The following is a 23,207-nucleotide window of genomic DNA, read 5'->3' on the forward strand; positions in this document are numbered from 1 at the left end:
GAGGGAAGAGGAGAGAGGAGGAGAGAGCTGAGCAGGCACTGAACTCCTGCCCCAGCGAGGGAGACAGGCACATTGGGGATCCCCTCACTTCCCAAGTCCTGGGACCCCCCCCCCTCGGCCCACACACCAGATGCTTCCCAGCTCAGGCAGGCAAAGCTCCCACCCCAACCCAGCTCCTTCCCCGGGAGCTGAGCCAGAGGACAGGGGAGGCTCAGTGGGCCCGAAGCCCGCACTGTCCTGCAGGAAAAGGGACTTTGAAACAACCAAGACTTTTCCATAACATCCTTCTAAAGCCTTTCCAAACTCTGGAGTTCAGAGTGCCCAACACCAGGAACCCACACTGAGGCCTTTATAAGAGGGGGGTGGCCTACTGCTGGAGAACTGCAAATAGAAAGTTCTGCAAAAATAAAAAAAGGGACTTAACCTCAGCCATGGTGGAGTCTGCTGTTCTCCTGCGTGTGGACGGACTTTTATACCAAAGGTGACAGTTTTGTTTTCAGTTTCCTTTAGCCACTCTTGAATCACTACTACATAGGAAACTTTCCTTTTGAAAGTAGACTCCACACCCATCATGGATCCCAAAGCAGGGCTCAAACTCCAACCCTGAGATCCAGACCTGATCTGAGGTCAAGAGTCACACACGTAAGAGTGAGTCACGCAGGTGAGCGTCCAGGGGCTGGCACCTCCAGGATCAGAGCAGGCTGCATGAGGGGCTCTGTGCCTCCTTGGTGAACACATGTTTCATAAATGCCTTGGTGTACGATGGAATTCGGTCTGAGGTTTGCTTCATTATCAGCTGAGGGTGAGGCCTGGGGAAGTGGCTCACACGAAGACACGCAGACATTTCCATGGGTACCATTAGGTGCCAACTGAAACCCAAGAAGTGTGCAGGAAGGTGAGAGCTCAGCTGATTGGCCACAGTGGGGGCCAGGCTCCCGCTCACAGAGATGGTTCTGGGGCCACAGCAGGCCCCTCGCAGGTGCCGGCCCCCTTCCTCTCCACGGGGTGGGCCCTCAGCACAGACAGGGGGTCTGGCCAGGTAAGGGGTGGGGGTGGAGGGACAGAGCCCTCTTGCTTCTCCCTCACTGCTCCTGATGCCTTCGAATGAAATGGACATTCCAGACATGAAAAAAAAATAAATACAAGAGTTGGAATCCAGTCTTATCTTTTCCAAATAGCAGCGGTAGGTTGGGGAATCAGATCTCACGGGAGATGGGAGCTCCAGCCTGGAATTCTGTCAAGGAATGTTCCCTGGGTCAAGACCCAGGCTCCCAGCAGCTCTCCAGGGGCCAAGTAGTAATATTTCCTCACTGCTGAATCCATTGTAGTTTAACTTTGTTACTTTTAGCTAAAGATGTTCCAGTGAATGCAGTGTGTACTTTGTGCCCAAAAGAACCTAACCTAGATGCACCTGTGCTTTTGCTGTGGATGTGGTGCTTCCACCCGTCACTCTCCAGTCCCTCCTAGCCAAATACCTCCGGAGAGGTCAGTTCCTGAAGGGCCGTGGAAAGAATGTCCTTGCGGTAGATGGGATTATTTTTTCTCCCATTATGCTCCCTCACAGTAATAGATTATACCTCCCTGCCATTATCATGTGACTTGTCCATGTTCCTCACTGACTTCTGACTTGGTCATGGGATCTGCTGTGGCCAAGGGGAGCAAAGGAGCACACAGGTCAGTTCCCACATCTGAGCAGAAGTTTTATTTTTTTTTTTTCTTTTAGAGTTTGAAATGCACATTTATTTTTTTTATTATGTTATGTTAGTCACCACACAATACATCATAAGTTTTTGATGTAGTTTTCCATGATTCATTGTTTGCATATAACACCCAGTGCTCCATGCATTACGTGCCCTCCTTAATACCCATCGCCAGGCTAACCCTTCCCCTCTCCTCCCTCCCCTCTAAAACCCTCAGTTTGTTTCTCAGAGTCCATAGTCTCTCATAGTTCATCTCTCCCTCTGATTTCCCCCCCTTCATTTTTCCCTTCCTTCTCCTAATGTCCTCCATGCTATTCCATATGTTCCACAAATAAGTGAAACCATATGATAATTGACTTTCTCTGCTTGACTTATTTCACTTAGCATAATCTCCTCCAGTCCCATCCATGTTGATGTAAAAGTTGGGTATTCATCCTTTCTGATGGCTGAGTAATATTCCATTGTATAAATGGACCACATGTTCCTTATCCATTCATCTGTTGAAGGGCATCTCGGCTCTTTCCACAGTTTGGCTATTGCGGACATTGCTGCTATGGACATTGGGGTGCATATGGCCCTTCTTTTCACTACATCTGTGTCTTTGGGGTAAATACCCAGGAGTGCAATTGCTGGGTCATAGGGTAGCTCTATTTTTACTTTTGTGAGGCACCTCCACACTGTTTTCCAAAGTGGCTGCACCAACTCGAGCAGAAGTTTTAAACGAGAGTGTGTGGCTAGGCTCAGCTTCTTCAGCTCTTGTGCCCTTTGTCGCGAGGAAGACATGTCCCAGCTAGAGGCTGCTCCTTCAGCCGGGATACCGGCATGAAACCCAGATGGTAGAGGCCTGAAGTCGACAAGGCAAACTCAGCTGAGCCCAGAAGAGTCTCAGCTGACTCCCAGTCCCCAGGTTATGGGAAGAACTAAGTGTTTGTTGTGCTAAGCCCCTGTGCTCCCCCAGTTTTTCGTTAGCACTGCAAAGCTGATGAAACCCAGGTGGGAGTCAGGGATGTTGTGCTGGCTTCAACAGTAGCCCTCCCTGGGGCCAGGGATGGCTGCCCAGGGGCACCATTTCTCTTCTGCTTCTCTGTGTCAGGGGGTCCCCGTGTGATTGTCCATCATGGTCATTTCTTAGGCTTCAGAGTTTTGTTCACTGCTTGGTTAGTGCGCGATCGACTCTGAGCTGGGCAGAATGAATCTCAAAAGCAAGATTCTTGGAGTTTATCTAGAAGGTGGGGCAGGAGACCAGCAGGTGCCAGACTCGCTCAGCCTCTGCTTCGTCATGTCTATGCCAAGTCCTCCTGCTTATAAGGGAAAAATCTATGGTGGGTTGCCTCCCTCAGTCTGCTTTGCTGGTCTTGGGGAGAGTGGGCACCAGCTGCTATTTTGAAAACTCGTGTGAAAATTCCATTGTTATATGAAAGCCTGCTTTTGCTGGGGGGCTTTTGAGGTCTTTGCCGAGGGGCTCTGTCTTGTCTGTGTCCACAGGGCTCGGTTGCGTGCCTGGTGTGTAGGGAGGGGGAGGCACGGTGAGTGATACGTGAAGGGAGCTGGGTCCTTGTTCTAGAAGCTGTGTCTGTCTGGGCCTTGGGGGCCCAGCTTGCTCACACTCAGCTCGCAGAGGAGCCTCTGTGGGGGGAAGCCTTAGGGCTAGGGAAGGTGAACTAATCCCCACCCTGCCTTCCTCTGCTCCTGGCCAGGGTTTGGAGCTTCTCACTCCCGCAACAGCACCTCTGTCCCTCCCCTTCCTTTCACCATCTTTGCTCTCAGTTGCAGACCAGTCTTGCCCAGGCTGTGAAGAACCCAGTCCCAGCAGCCACCCCCCCCCCCCCATTGTGTCATCAAAGTTGCAGGCAGGCTTGGTTTCAGCTCAGCGGTGTACTGCTGAAGACCATCCCTGGGCTTGCCATACCCTGGCAGAGAAGGGAGTCGCTGGGCCCCGGGTCCTGGCCCCGCTGACCCTCCAGCCCCTCTTCCATGTGGATTTCCTCTGCCCCCATTCCAGGCCAGGCCCTTCACTGGATCCCGGGGAGGAAGGAGCTGGAGCAGCACACCGGATCCTGCCCCAGTGGAGCTCAGAGCCCACAGGGAGGTGCAGACAGACACGGGAATCCCAGCAGGACAGGATCCATGCAGAGGGAGGTGGCAGCTGAGCCAGGCTGGGGCCCTGAGAGCAGCTGCTCAGAGAGGGATGTCTGTGTGGGGGAGAAGAAGAAAGGAGGGGTGGGGAAGGTGACTGTGACCGAGACAGCCAGATGTGCAGAGGATCAGAAGCAGGGGCCAGCTCTGTGGTGAGGAGAAGGGCAAGCCAGTCAGCCTGGAGCCAGAGGGCAGGGAGGGTGAGGGGGGCTGAGGAAGGGCTGGTTGGAGGGCCTGTGAGCTGCCCAACGTGCATGCCCCGTACCCTGAGGCCAGGGGAAGTTCATGGCCAGATGTGCCCTTTGGGAAGGCCACAGTGGGTCTCGGGGAGACTGGGTGTGGGGTAGCAGGGACAGGAGGCCAGGGAGGCTGGTCAAGAGGCTGTGGGGGTCACGGAGGCAGGGATGGGGGCTGCCCTGAACCAAGTTGGAGGGTGGGAAATAGATGAGGAGGAAAATTCAGGGGAAACTTCTAGAGTTAGCGTTGACTGGACTTTGTGGCTGAACACAGATGCCGCGGGTGGAGGTGGAGGTGGGTTCGAGGGAAGGGGCGTGTGAGGGAAATGGTGGATTTAGGATGGCCCTCTTTTGGGATTGCGTAGCCTGGAATGAGGGGTTGGGGTGCTGGATGTCATTCTCCAGATCAGGAACACAGAAGAAGAGGAACAGAAAAGGCATTGATCCTTGCAGCTGGAGTGTTCTGGGTCGGACACTGACAATAAGGAAAGGGGTATGGAAGGCAGGGCCATGGGGCCACTAGTGGGAGATGTGGGCAGAGGGGAGACCCAGCTCAGCTTTTTCACACAAGTGACCTTGAGCAAATCACCATCTTCCGGGAGCCCAGATTCCTGCCTCTGAACAAGGCGGGATAATGCTTCTTCCTCGAGATCTTGCTCCCTGGCCAAGCTGGCTGTCAGGACATCAGCCAAGAGAGAAAGGCATCCCGAGGCCAGGAGAGGATCTAAGGAGGGACCTCGACATGGTCATGGACACCATGAGCAGGGGGTGCTGGCTTGTGGTCAGTCTGCAAGGAGGGAAGGGGCTCAGCATGGACTTCCCAATGTTGTCTTGGCTGGCTGTGGTGCTGGGACATGTTGGGAAGATGCTGGGACATATGGTGTCATGACAACATGTGTGCAGAAACACGGCCACACACAGGAACATGCGTGTGAACACACATCTGAATGAACGTGTACTCCCGGGACACCCCCTCCTTTTCCATGACTCAGGGGTGGGAGAGCGGGTCATTTTTCCCAGACTCCAGTGTCTGGCATCTGCACAAAGGGAGCCCTCTGAGAGGGACAGTGGGGCCGGGCATACCTCATGTGACAAGCGCTCGCACCTTGCTGCTCTCCCCATGCACGGATGGAGCAGGCCAAACGCCAGACCCGGAGACCTGCTTGAGATTTTTCGGAGTGACTATGAGCACCGGGCCATCCACATGGGAGACGGGAATGTGGCCCCTGCAAGCAGGGAAAGATCTTCTGTTTAAACATCAGCCCTTGGGTTTAGACACAAGAGAATGTGCCTACTGACTTGTAATACAGTGTTCTTGCCTATTGAGCACCTTGGATTCTTTGGAAATAAAAGACTCTGGAACTTTATTCTTTATAGGATGGTAAGCATTTGTTGTACATCAATTGAAGTGCATTTTTTTTTGGCAAGCCCTCGCATGGGTCCCAAACAGAACTTCTTTGCAAAACAGTCCGCACAGTGTCAGCCTGGCTCCACGGAGAGAGCGGGCCCTTCAGAATCTGTGAGTCCTGCTTCCGACTCCTGGTGCCACAGCGATTCCCCCCGGAGTCGAGAGTGTGTCTGTCTGTGATTCCCAGTAAGTTCTCATATCCTAAAGCAACCGGGTCAACAACCCCCCGACTACCACACAGGCCCGGCGTGTGGATGAGGTCATCAGTTCTGTGAAGGAGAAGATCGTTGAATGGAGGGCGTCCACCCATCTGGAAAGCGATGGTGAGCACTTCATCACCCATCTGAGATATGGTCCCCACAGGTGAGACGCTTTGGGTGTGAGGCCCCATCTCCTAGGGTTCTGCTCGTGCTGGGGGAGGGGGCGCTGGCAACATGGGGGGCAGGATAGTATCTCTCACATTTCCAGCAAGAGCCACCATTCATTGAGTTCCAACTCAGTACGAGGCATTTTAAGTAATTTTGACTCATAAACTCACCACCATCCCGCTGGGTTGATGTAACTGCCCATAACTTTCCATGCGAACATGCTGAATTGGCCCAAAGCCATGACGTCTAAGCTCGTGGAGCAGTGGGATTTGACCTCTGTATGCTTCAGGGGCATGTTCAGGGAGATAGTCAGCAGAGAGCCCCGAGAGCCTGCACTGACCAGGAGACAGGGAGAGCTGGTTCTGACTTTGGCACCCCCCAGCTCAGCTCTGCGACCTCTGATAATTCCTGGGCCAGTCTGCCTGGCTTTCTCCTTATCCTGTCTGCATCACAGGGGTTTTTACACGAATGAAGTGTGCGGGAAAGTGATGGAAAATGGACAGGGCTGCTTACATATGAGCCTCACAGTCCTTTGGGGTGATCAGAGCAATGACTTACCATCCCTCTTCTACACTGGAGAGAGCTGAAGCTCAGAGAGGTCCCGGGGTCTACCTGAGCCCCATGAGCATAGGTCCTATCACCTTGAGTCTGGCACTTTCTCCACTCTTTCTCCTGCTCTTGGTTTGTACTAGGGTCTTGCCTCCCTAATTTGGGGTGTCCCCACCTTCTCTGGCATTGCTACTTTATCCTCCCCTCTACCCCGCCCTCCCATAGCCTGGGTCCCATCCCTCAAGCCTGGCTCTCAGCGGTCTGGTCACTAGTCCCTATCAAGGGCTGTGCTGGCCCTGCCTGAGGCATCTTCTTTCCTGGAGCAATTTCATATGTCAAAGGGTATGGAAATTTCCAGAGTCTTCAAGGCCTGAAATAGTTATTCTCAATCCTGGCTGCATGTCAGAATCTCCTGGGAGCTCTTAAAATATTCTGATGCACAGACCCCACACCCAGACATTCTGATTTCATGGCTCTGGGGTGGGGACCAGGAACGAGCATGTTTTAAGAACTCCCCAGAAGTCTGGAATGTGCAGTCGGAGAGTAGTTGCAGGTGGAAGTAGGTGATCTTACTTTGAAAGTGTTTGTGTCTTGGTCCAGGAAATTGCTTTCGAATGTATTTCAGCTTCACCGTCCCTTTTAATAGAGTGTCTTTAATATATAAGTAATGAAAGCAAGGTTCTTTCTCTAATCATTTCATACACTAATTAATTGAACTAGTTCTGAATGGCTATCATGTTCTTACTTTCCACGGACTAATCTTTTTTTTTTTAAGTGTTTATTTATTTAAGTAATCTCTACACTCAATGTGGGGTTCGAACTCATGATCCCAAGATCAAGAGTTGTATGCTCTTCTGACTGAACCAGCTAGGCACCCCTCCGGACTAGTCTTTTTTTTAAGTTGGGTTTATTGAGGTTGTTAAAAAAGGACCACAGTGGTGTCACTTAGACAGAGCTCCCAAACTGGGGCTTAATACCCAATTTAATCGCAGTTTCTTTTTTCTTTCTTTCTTTTTTTTTTTTAAGATTTTATTTATTTATTTGAGAGAGAGACAGAGAGAGCATGAGCGGGGGGAGGGGCAGAGGGAGAAATGGACTCCCTGCCGAGCAGGGAGCCCAATGCAGGACTCGATCTCAGGACCCCGGGATCATGACCTGAGCCGAAGGCAGATGCTTAACAAACTGAGCCCCCCAGGCGCCCCTAAATTTTTTTTAAAGGATAATGAAGAATGAAAGAATCCAGATTAAATAGGTCAGATACTATATGTTCCATTTATATGACATTTTCTAAAAGACAAAATGTAGAAATGGGAAACAGATCCTCTGGTTGCTGGGGTTAGGGACGGGGTGGAAGAGGTATATTACAGAGCAGTGACACAAGAGTTTTTTGGAGTGATGGGGTTGTTATATGTCCTGATGGTGATGGTGGTGGTTACACAAATCCACATATATATTAAAACTCAGGATTTTACCCATTCCTAAAAGTCAATTTTATTAATATTATTATTATTATTAATATTATTATTAATAATAAACTCACTAGAAGTATAAAATGCAGTTTAAAACTTCCAAACCACTGTAATAGAAAAAAAAGGTGGGGAGGGTGATAAAGATTTCATCAATCCAGTAGCAAGCAAGAAAGCTGAAAATATAGGGGAAAAACTAGCCCCGGAAGTGGAAAACACAAAATAAGACAGTATAAATAGATCCACACATACTAGGAATCACAGCGGATGAACCGTGGCCAGGCACGTGGCCATCCTGCTGGAGCACATTTCCAGCCTTCCCTGCACCCAGCGTGGCCCCGTGACCTACTGCTTGTGGAGGAGATGGGAGTGTGCACAGGGCGTGCCAAGCCCAGGCCGGGGCTTCTGAAAGCAGGTGGGCCTTAACCACATTCTCTAGTTACTTCCTCAGTGACCGAAACCTAGGGATGGTAGCTGCCGAGACTCAGCCACCCAGATGATGCCGATGCCCTGGGAATGCGGGCGCTGTGGCTGGGACCCTCCTGAAGGTCCACGGGGAGCAGAGCTGCACCACTGACTGGGGACCATTTTCTCCAGAACTGTTAGATGAGAAGGAAATGCATGTCTCAATTCTTTTTTTTTTTTTTTAAGATTTTATTTATTTATTTGACAGAGACACAGCGAGAGAGGGAACACAAGCGGGGGGAGTGGGAGAGGGAGAAGAAGGCCTCCCGCGGAGCAGGGAGCCCGATGTGGGGCTCGATCCCAGGACCCTGGGATCATGACCTGAGCCGAAGGCAGACGCTTAACGACTGAGCCACCCAGGCACCCCCCCCCTTTTTTTTTTGCATGTCTCAATTCTTTAAGCCACTGTATTCTTTTTTTTAAAAGATTTTATTTATTTATTTGAGAGAGAGCATTGGGTGGGGGCAGAGGGAGAAGAAGAGAGAGAATCTCAAGCAGACTCCCTGCTGAGCACGGAGCCTGACACGGGGCTCCATTTCATGACCTTGAGATCTTGACCTGAGCTGAAATCAGGAGTCGCATGCTTAACAAACGGAGCCCCCCAGGCGCCCCTCAGCCACTGGACCTTCGAGTGTCCTTGTTAGGCTGCTCTACCTGCCCCCTGTCTGGGCCCTGCCGGAGGAGGGAGCCAAGTCCCAGGCTCCTGGTGGAGGGAGCCGTGGAGTTTGGGGAGCCTTCTCGCTCCGGTGCCTTCCCTCTGCTGTGGGGCCCGAAGCCCCTGCAGACTCAAGTGGCGGTGCCAGGCACGCGGTTCAAGCAGGGAGGAGAGTGGAGCCACACCGAGGGGCACCGGCCATGGGCGGGCCCTTCCCTTCCCTGGTGGGGTCCCCGGCTCACTTCTCAGTAGTGCACACAGTAGAGCTGGATGCTGCCACTGATCCGGAGCTCCCGCAGCCGCTCCAGGGCCTGCTGGCGCAGGCTGGTGGCTCCCAGGCCCAGCCCGTTGAGCGCCAGCTTCAGCCCGCCCTCCTGGCACAGCAGCAGCACCTGGGAAAGGCCGGGCCGGGCCTGCAGGCTTCCGGACAGACGGACCCTCCACCGCCTGCCTGACGTCCCCACCCAGTGAGCCCTCCACTCAGGGGTCACAAAGACCGGAATCGTGGGGCACCCGGTGGTGGGAAAGAACAGGACTGGGCGCCCACCTTGTCACCAGACCGCTGTGACCTTCCATAAGGGTCATCCCAGCCCTGGGCCTCAGTTTCACCATCTGTGCCATTGCATTCCCCGAGCACCGGTTCTCAACCCTGGCTGCACTTTGGAGTCATGGGGGGGGAGGGGTGTTTTTGTTTTGTTTTGTTTTGTTTTGTTTTGTTTTTAAATAACCAGGGTCTGCTCTGATTAATTACATCCGTGTTTTGGGAGTGGGCTCGCTGGCAGCCACACGGAGGGTTGAGAGCCGTGGTGTGGATGTCTGCTCCTGCTGGCAGGTCCTGGCTTCCCAGCCCCACATCCTCTGCCTCCCCACCCCCAGGACGCACCCCTGTCTCCCCATCGGAGCGCAGCTCTGTGCCCCGCCCCAGAGGGACCAGGCCACGTGGCTCTGACTGACCTCGAAGAATCGCTGTGGGTAGAAGAGGAAGGGGGCCGAGATCAGCTTCTTGCCCCCCCAGGGCGAGATCCAGGCCAGAGTCCTGTCTGCGAAGGAAGCCCTGAGCGTCACAGGCACGTGGGCAGCCTCGTCCCGCAGGCTCAGTGTGAAGCTGCGAGAAGGGGCGGGAGAAGGGGCTCCCTGACTCCTCTGAGCCACGGCTGCTGGACCCTGCGTGCAGGGATGGATGTGGGAGAGCAGCTGGAAGATTCGGCAGCTCAGAGGGGTGGGAACACCTGAGCGAGTCTCAGGCACACCTGAGACTGAATCCCCACGGTGCCACCTGCAGGCTGGAGGACCCTGGGGGAGCAAATGACCTTGCCGGGGACTCGAGATGGGGAGAATTACATTAGTAGTAGCTGATGTTTATTGGGGGCTAGAAGCTAGGTATGTCTTCAGTGTTTTGCAAATCACGTGCGGGTTAGAGCCAGGCTACCTGGCTTCAACCCAGCTCTGCTGCTTTCTAGTCCTGTGAGTTTGGGGAGGTCACTTCACGTCTCTGTGCCTCAGGTTCCTGATCTGTAGTGTGGGGAGAAGAGTACTGCACCTGCCTCACGAGTTGTCACGGGTAAAGCGCTAGAACAGCACTGGGCATGTAATTAGCACTCAGATCACACCTACTGTTTAACAAATATCACTCTATAATACAATACCTCCCATTGACAGGAACAAAGGAGATGATGTATGTGAAATCTAGCGAGTGCCTGGCACACAGTATGTGTTTTACGGACTCCTCACAGAAATCCTGTGCCTTGAGGATCAGCAGCCCATATAAGTGACCAGGACAAGATGTCACATGGCTGACTGTTCTAGAAGGATGCCCCAGATATTTTCAGCTTTGGGAAGGAGGCAGCAAGGGCTCACCACTGGGAAGAAGCTCGGAAGGCAGGGGCCCTGGAGAGTGCACCGCACAGAGCCTCTAGCCCCAACCCCAAGCCCTTTCCCCATGCCCTTCCCATTGGCCTGAGAACTCCTGGAGGCCTGGGTGCCCTCCCCCCCCAATCCCTGTCCTGCACAGCCCTGGGCCGGGTAACAGACTCCCTCCAGACCTAGTGAAGCTCGGCAGCACCTGCAGCCGCATCCCCCCCTCCTCAGTGTTTGCAGAGAGGGATGCAGAGGGAAGGACAGATTTTTAATGCAGACCAATTCCGTGCCCTCCAACTCCGACTCCCTCTGTCCAATTCAAGCCACAGTCGCTTCCAGAAAACAACAGGAACAGCATTTATGTTGGCGGCCCATGGCGGAAGTGGCCTGTAGAAATGTCCTGGCTGGCCCACAGTGTTCTTCAACTTCAAAGTAATGCCATGTGCCCAGACTGGGAAAGTTTATATGAAAGATGGCTTCCAGCTTCTTTTTAAAAAATAATCAGAAGGTCTGGCCTGAGTGCCTCTATGGAAATACTTCTTCCACTTTACCTTCCCAACCCAGGGCTTCACTATTTATGTCACTTGTCCAGCCTCGGGGCATGTGAGTGAATTCATGGCCCCCGAGAAACAGCAGTTCAGTGACCTGCTGCATCACTAATAATAACCATTTGACTGAGCTAGGACATGAAGCTGGTATCGTGTCTCCAAGTTTTTTTTTTGTGGGGGGGGAGGGTGTTCTTTCTACCCCTGGGAACTTTTCCATTTTCCCTTTAGGATTGAGATGACCTTTCTCCTTTTATTCTGATGGGGAAACTCAGGACTCCAGCCTCAGAGAGGTGTCGGGACTTCCCCAAGACCACAGAGTTTATAAAAGGCACAAGCAGGACTCCAACCCCGTTGTGCCTGGTTTGAGGGCCGTGCTGTGCGGGGCTGTACTGCATACCGGCTCCAGAATTCACAGGCCTGTTCAAGAGCATGAAGGGCAAGAGTTTAGTGAGGTCAGGGACTCCAGAAAACAAAACCGAAACAGAAACGGAGAAGACAGGGCACTTCCCTTCCCTCCCGCCCCTCCACGGAGATCATTTTGATGACCACCACATTTGTAGAGCGCTTACTACGTGCCTGGCCCAATTCAAAGCATGCACACCACCCCTGAAGCTGGCACTATTATTACCTCTTTTTACACCCGAGGAAACTGAGGCACAGGAGGAAAAGTGACTGCCTTGAAGGGGCACACAGATAGTAAGTGTCCTCAGCAGAAGTCAAACCCAGGTGATGTGGCCCAGAAAAGTCATGAATTCCAACGCAATTCCAGCAAGAAGGAAAGGGGGTGGGAAAGAAGGAAAGATGGGGAGGAGAGGAGGGGTGCCTGGGTGGCTCAGTCGTTAAGCGTCTGCCTTCGGCTCAGGTCATGATCCCAGAATTCTGGGATCGAGCCCCGCATCGGGCTCCCTGCTCCGCGGGAGGCCTGCTTCTCCTTCTCCCACTCCCCCTGCTTGTGTTCCCTCTCTCACTATCTCTCTCTCTGTCAAATAAATAAAATCTTTAAAAAAAAAAAAAAAAAAAAAAAAAAAAAGATGGGGAGGAGAGGAAAACAGGAAAAAGAAAGCGAAAGTGGCTTGGAGCCGGCAGGTTTGGGGAGTGGAGCAGGAGAGCCCCCTGTGGGAGAGGTTAGGCAGCTTCCGTGTGGTTGGTGTGCGGCTCCAAGCTCCCACTGCCCAGCACTGGGCCTCCTCTTTGGGGCTGCCTGCCTGTGTTTCCTAAACCACTGCCCTCTGTCACCCTGGGAGGTCGAATTCTCTCTCTGGATCTCAGCCTGAGCCCTTAAAGGACCTTTCTGGAGGCCCCAGGGGCACCTGTGATGAGAGGCTAGTTGGCCTGACCAGATGGACAGGCAGGGAAGGTCCTCCCAGAATCGGGGCTGTCGGGGCCGCTCCAAGCACCGTCCAGTGCTCAGTGGTTGGGACCGGCACTGAGCACCCTCCCAACCACAAGCTCCACGATGGGGCAGTGGTGCTGGAGATGAAAGAGGGGGTACTTGTAGAACTCATGCTCCACTCTGAGATGCTTCTCCCTCCCTTCCATCTGGATACTTACTCCTTTGGCTCCGGCAAGACCAGCCCCCGCAGGACGATGACCTGTCCGGGCCAGAGACCCCGGGGAAGGGCACGCGAGCAGGGCACCTCCTGTAAGAAGATGGGAAATGACTGAGAAGGGGGGCCCTGAGGGAGGGAAGTCTGCCTCTAGGCCTGCAGCCGGGAGGACTCTCAGTCTGCTCATTTATTAAACATCTACTGCAGGCCTCGGCTCTCCTTGGCCTTTCGGGGCTGAGCTCAGTGGCCGCCCCCCCTTCCCGGGGCGTGAGCACCAGATATGTCCCCCATTGCTGCATCCTGAACTGTAACGGCCTGTTCATTGGTCTGTCTCCCCACCAGCCTGCGAGCACCTGGGGGGCTGGGGCTGGCCGGTCCCTCTATGCTAGAGCTCTCACCGGGCCTGGCACAGAAGAGTATCAAATCATTGCAGAATAAATGGAGGAAAGGTAAGACGAAGCTGGAGGTTTCTATAAGGGAAGGGGGAACCTTGATGCTGAGGGCATTTCCCACCAGGTGGGGTTGCCCCCCCGGGACGACACCTCCTCTAGGGGACCCAGGAGGGAGGTCACTCACCAGGCTGGGGCTCTTCAGCAGGAAAGGCTGTCGAGGGGAGAAAGAAAGAGAAAGGAGACATGGAAACCATGCAGTGTTCGCTCAGCGAAAGAGCTTCTCAGTATTATTATGAAGAATTGGGGGTATCTGGGGTTTGTCTCTCTCAAAGACAACACAGGTGAATGATTAGAGCCCCGGGGGGGCCCTCTTGGATTCAGACGGACACTAGCTCTGGAAGAATGGAGAAGAACTGGACAGAGGGTCCGTCATTCACTTATTGTGTGGCCTCGGTCCTCATCTCCCTCTCTGTCCTACAGGCCGACCCCAGCTGCCTCGCCCGGTTGCTGAGGACAGAAAGCTCCAACTTGGCGGGATCTTCTGATAGGAGTCCTGGGGCTCTGCCCACGCTGGGTAGCCAACCCACCCAGTCCATCTTCCCAAGAGGGCCCCCGCTGGGGTTGGGAGAGGTGAATCCAGGCTTGCCAGCCATGGGGGGGGGGGGGAGGGGGCGGGGTGCCAGTATCCATGGCAACTGCACAGTGAGGGAAGCTGGCTTTTGTCAACTTGGACAGCAGCCCGGCGAGTGGCAGGTCAAGCTGGGGGAGCTGGGAGCACCGGTGGCTCAGCTAGGGTGGCCGGAACCACCAGGGCCAAGCCTGCTCCCCAGAGACTCACGTATCCAACCGGATACTCGCTGCTGCCCTCCGCAAACGGCTGTCAGGAAAAAGAAAAGGCAACACGGGGGATTCAGGCCCCCCGCAGGCTCTGCGAGTCATTTGCTGGGCTCCTGCCTACCCTGCCTATGCCCGGGAGGTGGGTGGAGGTTGGCTTGGGTAGCTCCTCATTCTCCCCGTAGGCCTTGTGGGTGGTTCTCAAACCCGGCATTTGAACATGCTGATTCCTAGGCCCCACCTCAGACTTACTGAGTCAGAATGTCTGGCGGCGGGTCCTAGAAATCTACATTTTTCATAAGCTCCTCGGGGGCGAAGGACAGAGCTAGCTGCTCCTTGGGTCCCGTGGCTCCAAGGGTCCAAGTGGATCACCTCCTGGCCATTGCTCTCGGGTCCCCTTCTGGGGGCACCTTCTCAACCCCACTCGTATCCCACACCTGATGGATCCCTTCCACCTTGGTTATGACAGGTGTGACAGGGCCTGCCTGGGGCAGCGGGGGTGGGGGAGGGGGGGTCCTGGGCCCATCCAGACACCAGGGGAAGTCAGGGGCCGTTGTCACCCAGGGAACTCACGTTGATGTTCAGGAATCCAACGGCCTCCACCAGGATGTCGCCAAATATGGCCAGGGTGTCCACACGGGACAGCGGGAGCCGGTAGCAGTAATGAAGAAAGTGTTGTCCGTTCACACTCACCTGGAGACATAGACAGACGGACAGCTCAGCAGCACCTGATGCGCGCTGAGTCTGCGCTAACGTGCCTGGCCTCGCTGGGTGCTCTTACCCGGGAAGTCCCTCGTTTACCTTCACACCCACTCTGAGAGATGGGCACGTTTGACAGATGACGTGCCCATGGCGCGGGGAGCTTCCATGACCTTCCCAAGTTTGCACAGCTGGCCTGGGAACCAAGGCCCCTTTCACTGGCCCTCTGCCCCTGACACAGCACTTCCCTTCGTCATCCCTCAGCAGCCCCAGCCCCAGGTGAAGAAATGGGGTTTCAGGAGGCCGGACGACTCCTCCACCACAGGGCCCTCCCTCCACTGCTGGTTCTCATTGGCTCCCCTTTCCCCCGGAGAGGTCAGAGTCCTGGCATCTTTCTGGCAGGAGTTCCCATCTGTGGAGAAAGCCTTGAAGTGGGGTTCGGGGTCCCTGCGCCCTCCATCACCCTGAGATGGGGAGGATGTGAGTACCCACCTCGCAAGGATCTAACGAGCGGGCACTTAGGGGCTAGAAAAGAGCCCATCGTATTGCAGGCGCTCTTAAAGAGCTTGCTAGCAATGTGGCAGTGGTGCCCTCCCCAGGGCCAGGCACGAGGGAGCTTTCTTGCCACCATGGGTCCCAGGCCATGTGGGCCCAGGGCAGCTTGGAACGGGGCTCGGCAGCTGCTCGGTCATCTCGGGTCTCAAGTCCTCCCAGTGATGCCCCTCCTCACAGTGACGTGGGGAACTCGGTGGAAGGAAGGAAGAGGGGAAAGATGCAGGTTCTAGACGCTGCTGCCCATCCCTTCCCCTCACCTTCATTTCCTCGTTTCCAAAGAGAAAGAGGATGAGGAAGTAGGCTCCTCTCTGCAGGGGCAGGTGGGGCCACCGGGCCTCAGCTTGCCAGCGCTCCAAGTGCAGGGTGTTGCAGATGACGTGGGGCTTGGTGGTGTGGAAGCGAGGGTTGAAGTGGATCGCAATATCTGGCCGGGGATGCAGGCTGCAGCCGCACTGAAAGTCCACCTGGAACCTGGTGAGAGGTGCTCTCGAAGGGGCACCCCTGGTCGGAAACCCCAAGACCCCGAGGGCAGAGAGGAGCCTCCAGCTCGATGCCTCTAGGGCAGAGCCCCAGAAGCCCCGTGGAGCACCCCCTTACCTGCGTGCCTCTAGAGGGACCGCTCCCTGTAGCATGACCATCTTGCCTGCACGCAGGCCACCGAAAATTGTCGTGACATAAGGAAGCACCTGAACAAGAGGAGAAAGCTAGCCACATGGAGCTGGAGAATGGGTCTTACAAGGGAGCCCCGTGTCAGGTGGGTGGGTGGGGAGAGAAGAACAAGAAAATTCCACTCTCCTGCCCCAAACAGAAAACGTCCCTATGGGGGAAAAAATTAGTGTTCTCTTCCACCTTCTCACCTTTCCGGGACCCTCACATGTCAAAGCCACGTTGCCCTGGGGAAGCCAAGTTCAGCTCCATCACCCCCTTGCAGCACCAGCCCTGCCCCTCTCCCCAGCTCCTTGAGCACGGGAGTGTCCTCAGTGAGACTTTGCCCTGGCTTCCAGAAGCCTGGTATCGAGATCCTGAGGACTGTTTACTGGCTCGAGCCCAGGAACTGGGGGGCGGGCAGAAAGGCTGGACAAGTTGGGACCCGATATGGATGCTTGGAGAGATACCCAACAATGGCCCGGCTTACCTGCCCAGGCTCACCTTTCCCCACTTAGAAGCTATGCAGAATTCCTAACACACAACACACACGTTTACAACTCCCTGCCTTTCGGGGCCGCTTCCTCTGCTCTCCCTTGGCCCTGTGAGATCCAAGTTGACTTTCAGGGTTCTCTGACACCTTCTCCAAGCACTGTCCACTATGGTGACTGAGTTTTTCCTTCCGTCCCCTGTGTTCCCAGAACACTTCACTCGTATGGCTAGCTTGGCCGTTGGCGGGCTTACAGGGAGACCACGGGGCTGGCTACTTCCGTGGAGGCTCAGGCCACTCGGAGCTGAAGCCCTGTCTTTCCCTTCTGGGCTCAGCGCCTGGCCTGGCACAGCGTGGGCTCTGAATAGGTGTTTGCAGAACGAATGTGAACATGTCCCAGGTACATGTCGGCATAACACAAGACTGGCTTTCACATATTCTCCGAGCCATCTAGAAGATGCTGAGCCCCAACAGTGCTGCCCTCCAGGTAGGAGCTCGGCAGCCTGCAAAGCAAGGAGGGGTTGTAACCTGGGCAGTTGCTTCACCCCATTACTCAGGCCCCCGGGGAGGTACTGGAGCCCCCGGCTGTCAGAGGGCCCACAGCTTAGCCAGACTGAGCATCTCAGTCCCTCCCACTTCCCAGGCTCCAGGCCTGGCCTGTAATAATTACTGAGCTGATGCACCTCTCCCAGGGGGAGGGGGCCAAGTCAAGAGAAAGTGATAGTTAGCATTCATTAATGGGAGGGCAGAGTGTCCTGGGCATTCAGCCTTCCGTAAAGCAAGGCCAGACTTCAGAAAATCCACGTGAGCACTGAGCAGGAGGAGGACGTGAGGGGGACACCCATTCCTGAGTTGGAGGTACAACCTGACTCTCTTCCAGGCTGGGGATGAGTCTACCCTAGGTACTCAGTGCCCCCACAACAATACTACTCAGCAGCCCCAGGTCCTCCTAGCCTAGCTTCCCATCACATAGTAGGAGCACAGCACTGACTTCAGGTTCTATTACTTTTAAAATGTAAGGACCCTGTGAACCCCATCATTCTCATCCAAGTGGGAATTAGCTGGTCAGCCACTTTGCTAAGCTCAGGAGGGCCTTCCAGAGTCCATAAGCAGGTGCTGGGGGAACAGGGCCCAAGATCGAAGGCCTCTCCACCCACCACCTGGGAGCCTGGGTCCAGCTGGAGTCGGGGGGTGGGGGGGCCTGAGACCTGGAGATTCCAGACCAGAGTGGCTGCTCACCGGGTGGAAGACTGGCGGCTGCAGGATGAAGGGGTCAGGAAGTGGGTCCAGTTTTTCTCCAGGTGACATGGGGGTGGAGTGCCTCCAACTCGGCATGCAGATCCAGATTCCCGGAGCCCTGGCCCTGCCCCCACTGGCCGGACTTGCCTTTCCCAGCCAGGAACTGAGGTGCCGGGGCAGCTCACCCAGCTGTTAGCGTCACCTGCGCCCAGCAGGGTCCCCGTACCCCTTGCAGCAGGCCCGAGAGGGCAGGTCTGGGCAGCGGTCCACCCCTGGTCCACACCCCAGATCCAGTCCTACCAGCTGGATTGGGGCTGTCAGGAAAAATCCGAGTCCAGGAGCAAGAAGCCTGAACTAAGCACCTAGCTAACCAGCGCCCTGCCCCCACCTGCACTGGGATCTGAAGCACCGAGCTGTTGCGGAGAGAGAGGGCAGAGGGTTTGTGGTTTCCCGGGCTCCCATTGGAGCCCTCCCCAGGCAGAGGCTGGGGCGGTGGCACTTGTGGGCAGGTCCCAGGAGAAGCCCCGCCCCAGCTCCTTGCACATCACTGAGTGGCTTCTCATGCCAGACTCCCCTCCCCGCCCCCCAGAGGTTTTCATCCCTTCCCCTCGTTTCCCTGCCCGTTCCCCCACTTTTCTCCCTTTTGCATGATTTATAGTCCCCTGGGGCTCCATTTCAGCTTTAGCTCCAAATGCCAGGGCCCAGCTGCGGTCACCAGAAAGAAGGTGGAGGATGGTGGGAAATGGGCAGGAGGAGAGGAGCGCCCCCTGGAGGCTCAGAAGAAGCAGCGAGGTGCAGTGGGCAGTTCACTCCACGCAGAAGGAGGCCTGGCTTCTTGCTCAGCTTCTGCACTAAAGTGGTGTGCCCTGGGCCAAGTCACTTGCCCTCTCTGTGACTCCCTTTGCTCGTCTGTGTATTGGGAGGGTGACTCCAGAAGAGTGTCTCCACGGGAGGCCTGTGTCTGGGGGTGGGCCCAGGTATCTGCCTTTTAATCACGATCCCCCAGGATTCTTTGGACTAGAGTTGCTCCAGTCCTGGTTCAAATTCCAATAAAGCCTTCCCTTTAAAAGGCAGCACAACCCTTCAACTTTATCCTGATTTGGGAGGTCCCAGGATCTGAGCACCCTGTCGGACTTGGCGGCAGGGAGATCCTGGCAGCACGCCAAGCTGGGCAAAGGCTCCAGGGCCTGGGGAGCTGAGGGAAGAGTAAGGCTGCTCTGACCACGGGGCAGGTGCAGGGGTGGCTCTGGGGAAAGGCAGCTGAGCCGGAGCATCTCTAGTGTGGTATCAGCGTGGTCTGGAAGCTTGTTAGAAATACGTCCTTCTGGGGCACCTGGGTGGCTCAGTCGTTAAGCGTCTGCCTTCGGCTCAGGTCATGATCCCAGGGTCCTGGGATCGAGCCCCACATCGGGCTCCCTGCTCGGCGGGAAGCCTGCTTCTCCCTCTCCCACTCCCCCTGCTTGTGTTCCCTCTCTCGCTGTGTCTCTCTCTGTCCTATAAATAAATAAATAAATAAAATCTTTAAAAAAAAAAAAAGAAAGAAATACGTCCTTCTGCCGCCCCCACCCACTTCCCCCTCCTACAGAAGAGGAATCTCTCTGGTGGCAGGGTCCAGGAATCTGCATTTTTGCATACTCCCCAGGTGATTCTGATGCATGTGGATGTTTGAGAAGCACTCACTGACTAGACCTTAACTGGCAGGGCTTGTGGTGCAGAGCCAGGAAGTTTGCTCAGATCTTGCTGGGTAGGAGGAGCTGGGCTGTGGCAGGTTCTTCGTGTGGGGAAATTCAATCAGAAATGTGTTCAGACAGAATAATCTAGATACACAATGTGGAGGAGAAACCAAGGTGGAGAATTCCTTTGGGCAAGGCAGGGGGCCCTGCCCCTGGGAGGCAGGCCTGGGTCCTGGTCCCAGGCTCAGGGCGCCCATCTTTTGGCCTGAGGCAAATGTGCTCTTCCCCACTCCCCAACCCGGCCTCAGTCCCCGCCTCTGAATCGAGGAAGGAGGGTGGCATAGCAAAATAGCACAGACTGGGCTGCTTAAACACAGATGTTCATTTTCTCATGGTTCTGGAAGCTAGAAGCCCAAGATCAAGGTGTCTGCAAGGATTTTTTTTTTCCCTGAGGCTTGCAGAGGGTTGCCCCTTGATCTGTGTGTTTGTGTCCTAATCTCTTTTAAGTGGACCAGTCATCAGGAATTCAACCCTTGTGAACTCATTTTACCTAAATTACCCTTTTAAAAAAGGCCTTATGTCCAAATACAATCTCATTCTAGTTACTGGGGGTGAGGATTTCCACATCTGATTTTGGGGGGCAGAGCACAATTCAGAGGAATAGCTATAACTGGTCTCATCCTGGAACCCCAAGACCATTGCAGGGGTCAGGAGTGGGGGCTGCCGAGGGCCCACAGTGGAGGCAGCAGAAGGAAGAAGGTGATGCATTTCATTTCTCCTTTCCCTGGGTTTTGACAGCTGGGAGGGACCTGGTTGGGCTTGTAGAATATGGGAGGCTGCAGAATAAGAGAGGGCCTTAGTGTCTGTTGGTCCGTCCAGGGGTGGGAGAGGGCAAATCCCTCTTCTTGAGCCAGAGGGAGGGGAACATGTGGGAAAGGGGAAAGGGCTGATGATGACCCTGATACTGACAGGAGGGGGGCATCCCCCTGCCCCAGGATGGTGCCCCCACCCCACCCCAGCTCCCTAGACCTGGGCTTGTCCCTCTGAGCGCTTATCATAACTGGTCATTATATATTGAGGAATTGTCTAATGTTTGTCTCCCCCTCCCCCTACTTCCTGACTATAAATTCCATGAGGGCAAATTTATACTTACACCCTCAGCACCAAGCAATGCCTGATACCGAGCAAGTGCTCAAAATGTATTTAAAGAATGAATGACTGTAAGGAGCTGTGGTTTCTGGCTCCCATCCGGCCACCAGCTCCTTCTGTCTCCCCCCAGCAGGAGTGGAGTCCTGGCCCAAGCCCACACTAAGCACGTGCTCTTCCCACGGGCCAAAGATCATCACTGAGGCAAATTTAGCTATTTATCTATGAGTAACCAATTAGTAGCCGGGGAATCATAAACTGTGGTAGGGGATGTCAGGGTGCCCCACTCTCCCCCATTCTTTGATCCAGCAACTCCTTTCCCTATCCCTGCTCCTGAATGGGTGTAACTCTGGGCCTAGGGAGAGACTAATGCCCAGATTCACCTACTTTGGTCTACATCTCACCCCCTTCTTCTATCTGGTTCCCTTCTAGGTCACTGCAGAGTCTCATGGATCCTCTTTCTCTTGGGACCAGTTTTGCACCATCTTGGAGCAGAGGGTAGGATAATGAGCAGAAATCCTGGACAGGAAGGATCAACAGAACTGCACATCTGGCTGGATAAAAAAGATGAGGAAAAGGGGCCAAAAAAAGAAAAGAAAAAAGCCTCCAGCATCTTGAACCAAAAGATTGGGAAGAGTCTGGGGCACTAACGGAAAAACAGAGAAGCTGCGGGTATAATCTGGAGGAGGGGGGAGCTGGCTAATTCCAGTCAGGACCATTTTGGAGGAGGGCGAGGGTGCAGGAATTGACATGGACAGGGGATGTTCAGTCAGCATTTGTTAATTTGTATGTTTCTAGGAATTTATCACTGTCTTCCAGATTGCCCAGTTTGTTGGCATATAATTATTTATAATCTTCTCTTATAATTGTCTTTCAATCAGCATCTGTTGAAGGAATGAAGGTGTTATTGCCTGAAAGCATGTTAATACACTCTGGAGAAGACAGTTTCAACTTATTCGGGTGCTCTTCTGCCCTGTGAGGGAGTTTTTGTGCGCTGTGGTCATTACGGGGAGGGGCAATCACTCTTGCTCTCAAGGAGCTTCCAGTCTCATTGGAAAGAGACGACACACACTTGGAGGGGAAAGCCAGCGGCTTTTTATTTATCTCCCCCCCCCCCCCCCGCCCCACAGAGATTGAACCATCTGGACGGAAATACTGTAAAATGGGGGAAGAACAGGCATCACCCATAACCTCAGGAGGCTAACACAACACTTCTCATTCCTTTGATGTTTATCCCAGGAACCTTCTTCCCTCCCCATGGAACATAAATTTATGGAAGAATCTCAACCAAAAACTTGACGTAGCTTGATTCCCCCGCCCCCTCCCACCCCAGCTCTTGACCATGTAGGTTGACTCTCTCTTTCCTGCTGGGTTCCTGGCATTTTCCAATCATTTTCGGTTACCCAAACCCAATACAGTTTAGCCCTGGTCATCAATGTTGGTGACACCGCAGAAAGAAACAGAAACGGACATATTTACTTCCTGATGGAAGAACACATCACCACTAATGGAATCCTCCTGAAGAAAAAGTCGCCCAATCTGATTTGATCGAGTCTCTGTACTTGGGTTCCCGTGTGTAGGACTATAGGGCATGAATGATCATGTTGAACAACAGCAGCAAAATTCAGACTGTCGGGAGACTTTACAAGACCAATAACCCTGGTTCTTTTTTTTTTTCTTTAAATATGGACCGCTTCACAAATTTGCATGTCATTTTTGTGCAGAGGCCATGCTAATTGTTACTTTAGTATGTGTGCTGCCCGAGCCAGTGTCCCTGTTTCTTCAATTAAAAAGTTATGAGGAAGAAAAGAGGTGGAGGAGAAACCTATAGGATTAGAGGTTGGCAAACATTTTCTGTAAAGAGCCAGAGGGTAGGGCGCCTGGGTGGCTCAGTTGGTTAAGCGACTGCCTTCGGCTCAGGTCATGATCCTGGAGTCCCGGGATCGAGTCCCGCATCGGCCTCTCTGCTTGGCAGGGAGTCTGCTTCTCCCTCTGACCCTCCCCCCTCTTATGTGCTCTCTCTCATTCTCACTCTCTCAAATAAATAAATAAAATCTTAAAAAAAAAAAAAGCAGCAAGGGCATAATAGACACAAGAGTGGGAGAGGTTACCTATGGCAGAGGGCGGCAGGGGGATGGGATAAGGGAGGAAAACACAGGTAGGAGCATCTGTGCTAGGTATGTTCCCGTTCTTAGGTAGACTGGTGTATTCATGGGCAGTAATTTTATTATGTTTCGCAACTACATGTATTCCATGTGTTTTTGTTTTTTTAAGTAGCCTCAGCACCCAGCGTGGAGCCATCCCTGGGCTAGAACTCACGACCCTGATATCAAGACCTGAGCCGTTATCAGGAGTCCCACGCCTAACCGACTGAGCCACCCAGGCGCCCCTCCATGTGTTCTTTTGTATGTATTATATGTTATATATAATTAGTTACAAAATATATAATTTAAGTCATATAAATAATTCAAATAAAAACTTTGAATCTCTCAAGATCTTAACTCCTGAGCGTGCCTCCCCAGGCCCTCCTAATCTGGCATCAACGCGTTTGTCGCTCCCCGGTCCGCTCCGTCTGGCTTCTGCAGCCACGTCGGACCGC

The 23,207-nt window shown here is 53.9% G+C and overlaps 1 protein-coding gene across 11 annotated transcripts; it reads right to left on the reverse strand.

Annotated features, from left to right (window-relative positions):
- Positions 1-7,927: 7,927 nt before the first annotated feature.
- Positions 7,928-18,280, reverse strand: LGALS12 (galectin 12). 11 transcript variants are annotated; one of them, XM_078057873.1, is made up of 10 exons: positions 17,790-18,276; positions 16,013-16,101; positions 15,673-15,886; positions 14,735-14,854; positions 14,166-14,204; positions 13,512-13,538; positions 12,940-13,028; positions 9,938-10,088; positions 9,226-9,375; positions 8,445-8,462 (listed from the first exon to the last, which is right to left on the reverse strand). In XM_078057873.1, the coding sequence occupies exons 1-9, from the start codon at positions 17,883-17,885 to the stop codon at positions 9,229-9,231; spliced, it is 972 nt and encodes a 323-aa protein (XP_077913999.1). In that variant the 5' UTR covers positions 17,886-18,276; the 3' UTR covers positions 8,445-8,462; positions 9,226-9,228. The 11 variants fall into 11 exon arrangements, with proteins under 11 accessions (XP_035978034.1, XP_077913999.1, XP_077913998.1 ...); XM_078057872.1 differs by lacking the exon at positions 8,445-8,462 and adding an exon at positions 8,739-8,891; XM_036122148.2 differs by lacking the exons at positions 8,445-8,462; positions 9,226-9,375; positions 9,938-10,088 and adding exons at positions 11,090-11,326; positions 11,786-11,805; positions 12,017-12,064 and having other exon boundaries at positions 17,790-18,277.
- Between the last annotated feature and the right edge of the window lie 4,927 nt (positions 18,281-23,207).

Source organism: Halichoerus grypus, chromosome 11, assembly GCF_964656455.1.
Source record: "Halichoerus grypus chromosome 11, mHalGry1.hap1.1, whole genome shotgun sequence".
Taxonomy (NCBI): Eukaryota; Metazoa; Chordata; class Mammalia; order Carnivora; family Phocidae; genus Halichoerus; species Halichoerus grypus.

Coding starts and splice junctions, on each gene's coding strand:
- LGALS12 (XM_078057873.1), bottom strand. CDS start 17,885: ATGCCGAGTTGGAGGCACTCCACCCCCATGTCACCTGGAGAAAAACTG. Junction 14,205..14,734: donor TTGGATTCCTGAACATCAAC/GTGAGTTCCCTG, acceptor TTTTCCTGACAG/CCGTTTGCGGAGGGCAGCAG. Junction 9,376..9,937: donor ACCCACAGCGATTCTTCGAG/GTCAGTCAGAGC, acceptor GGCCTTTCCCAG/GTGCTGCTGCTGTGCCAGGA.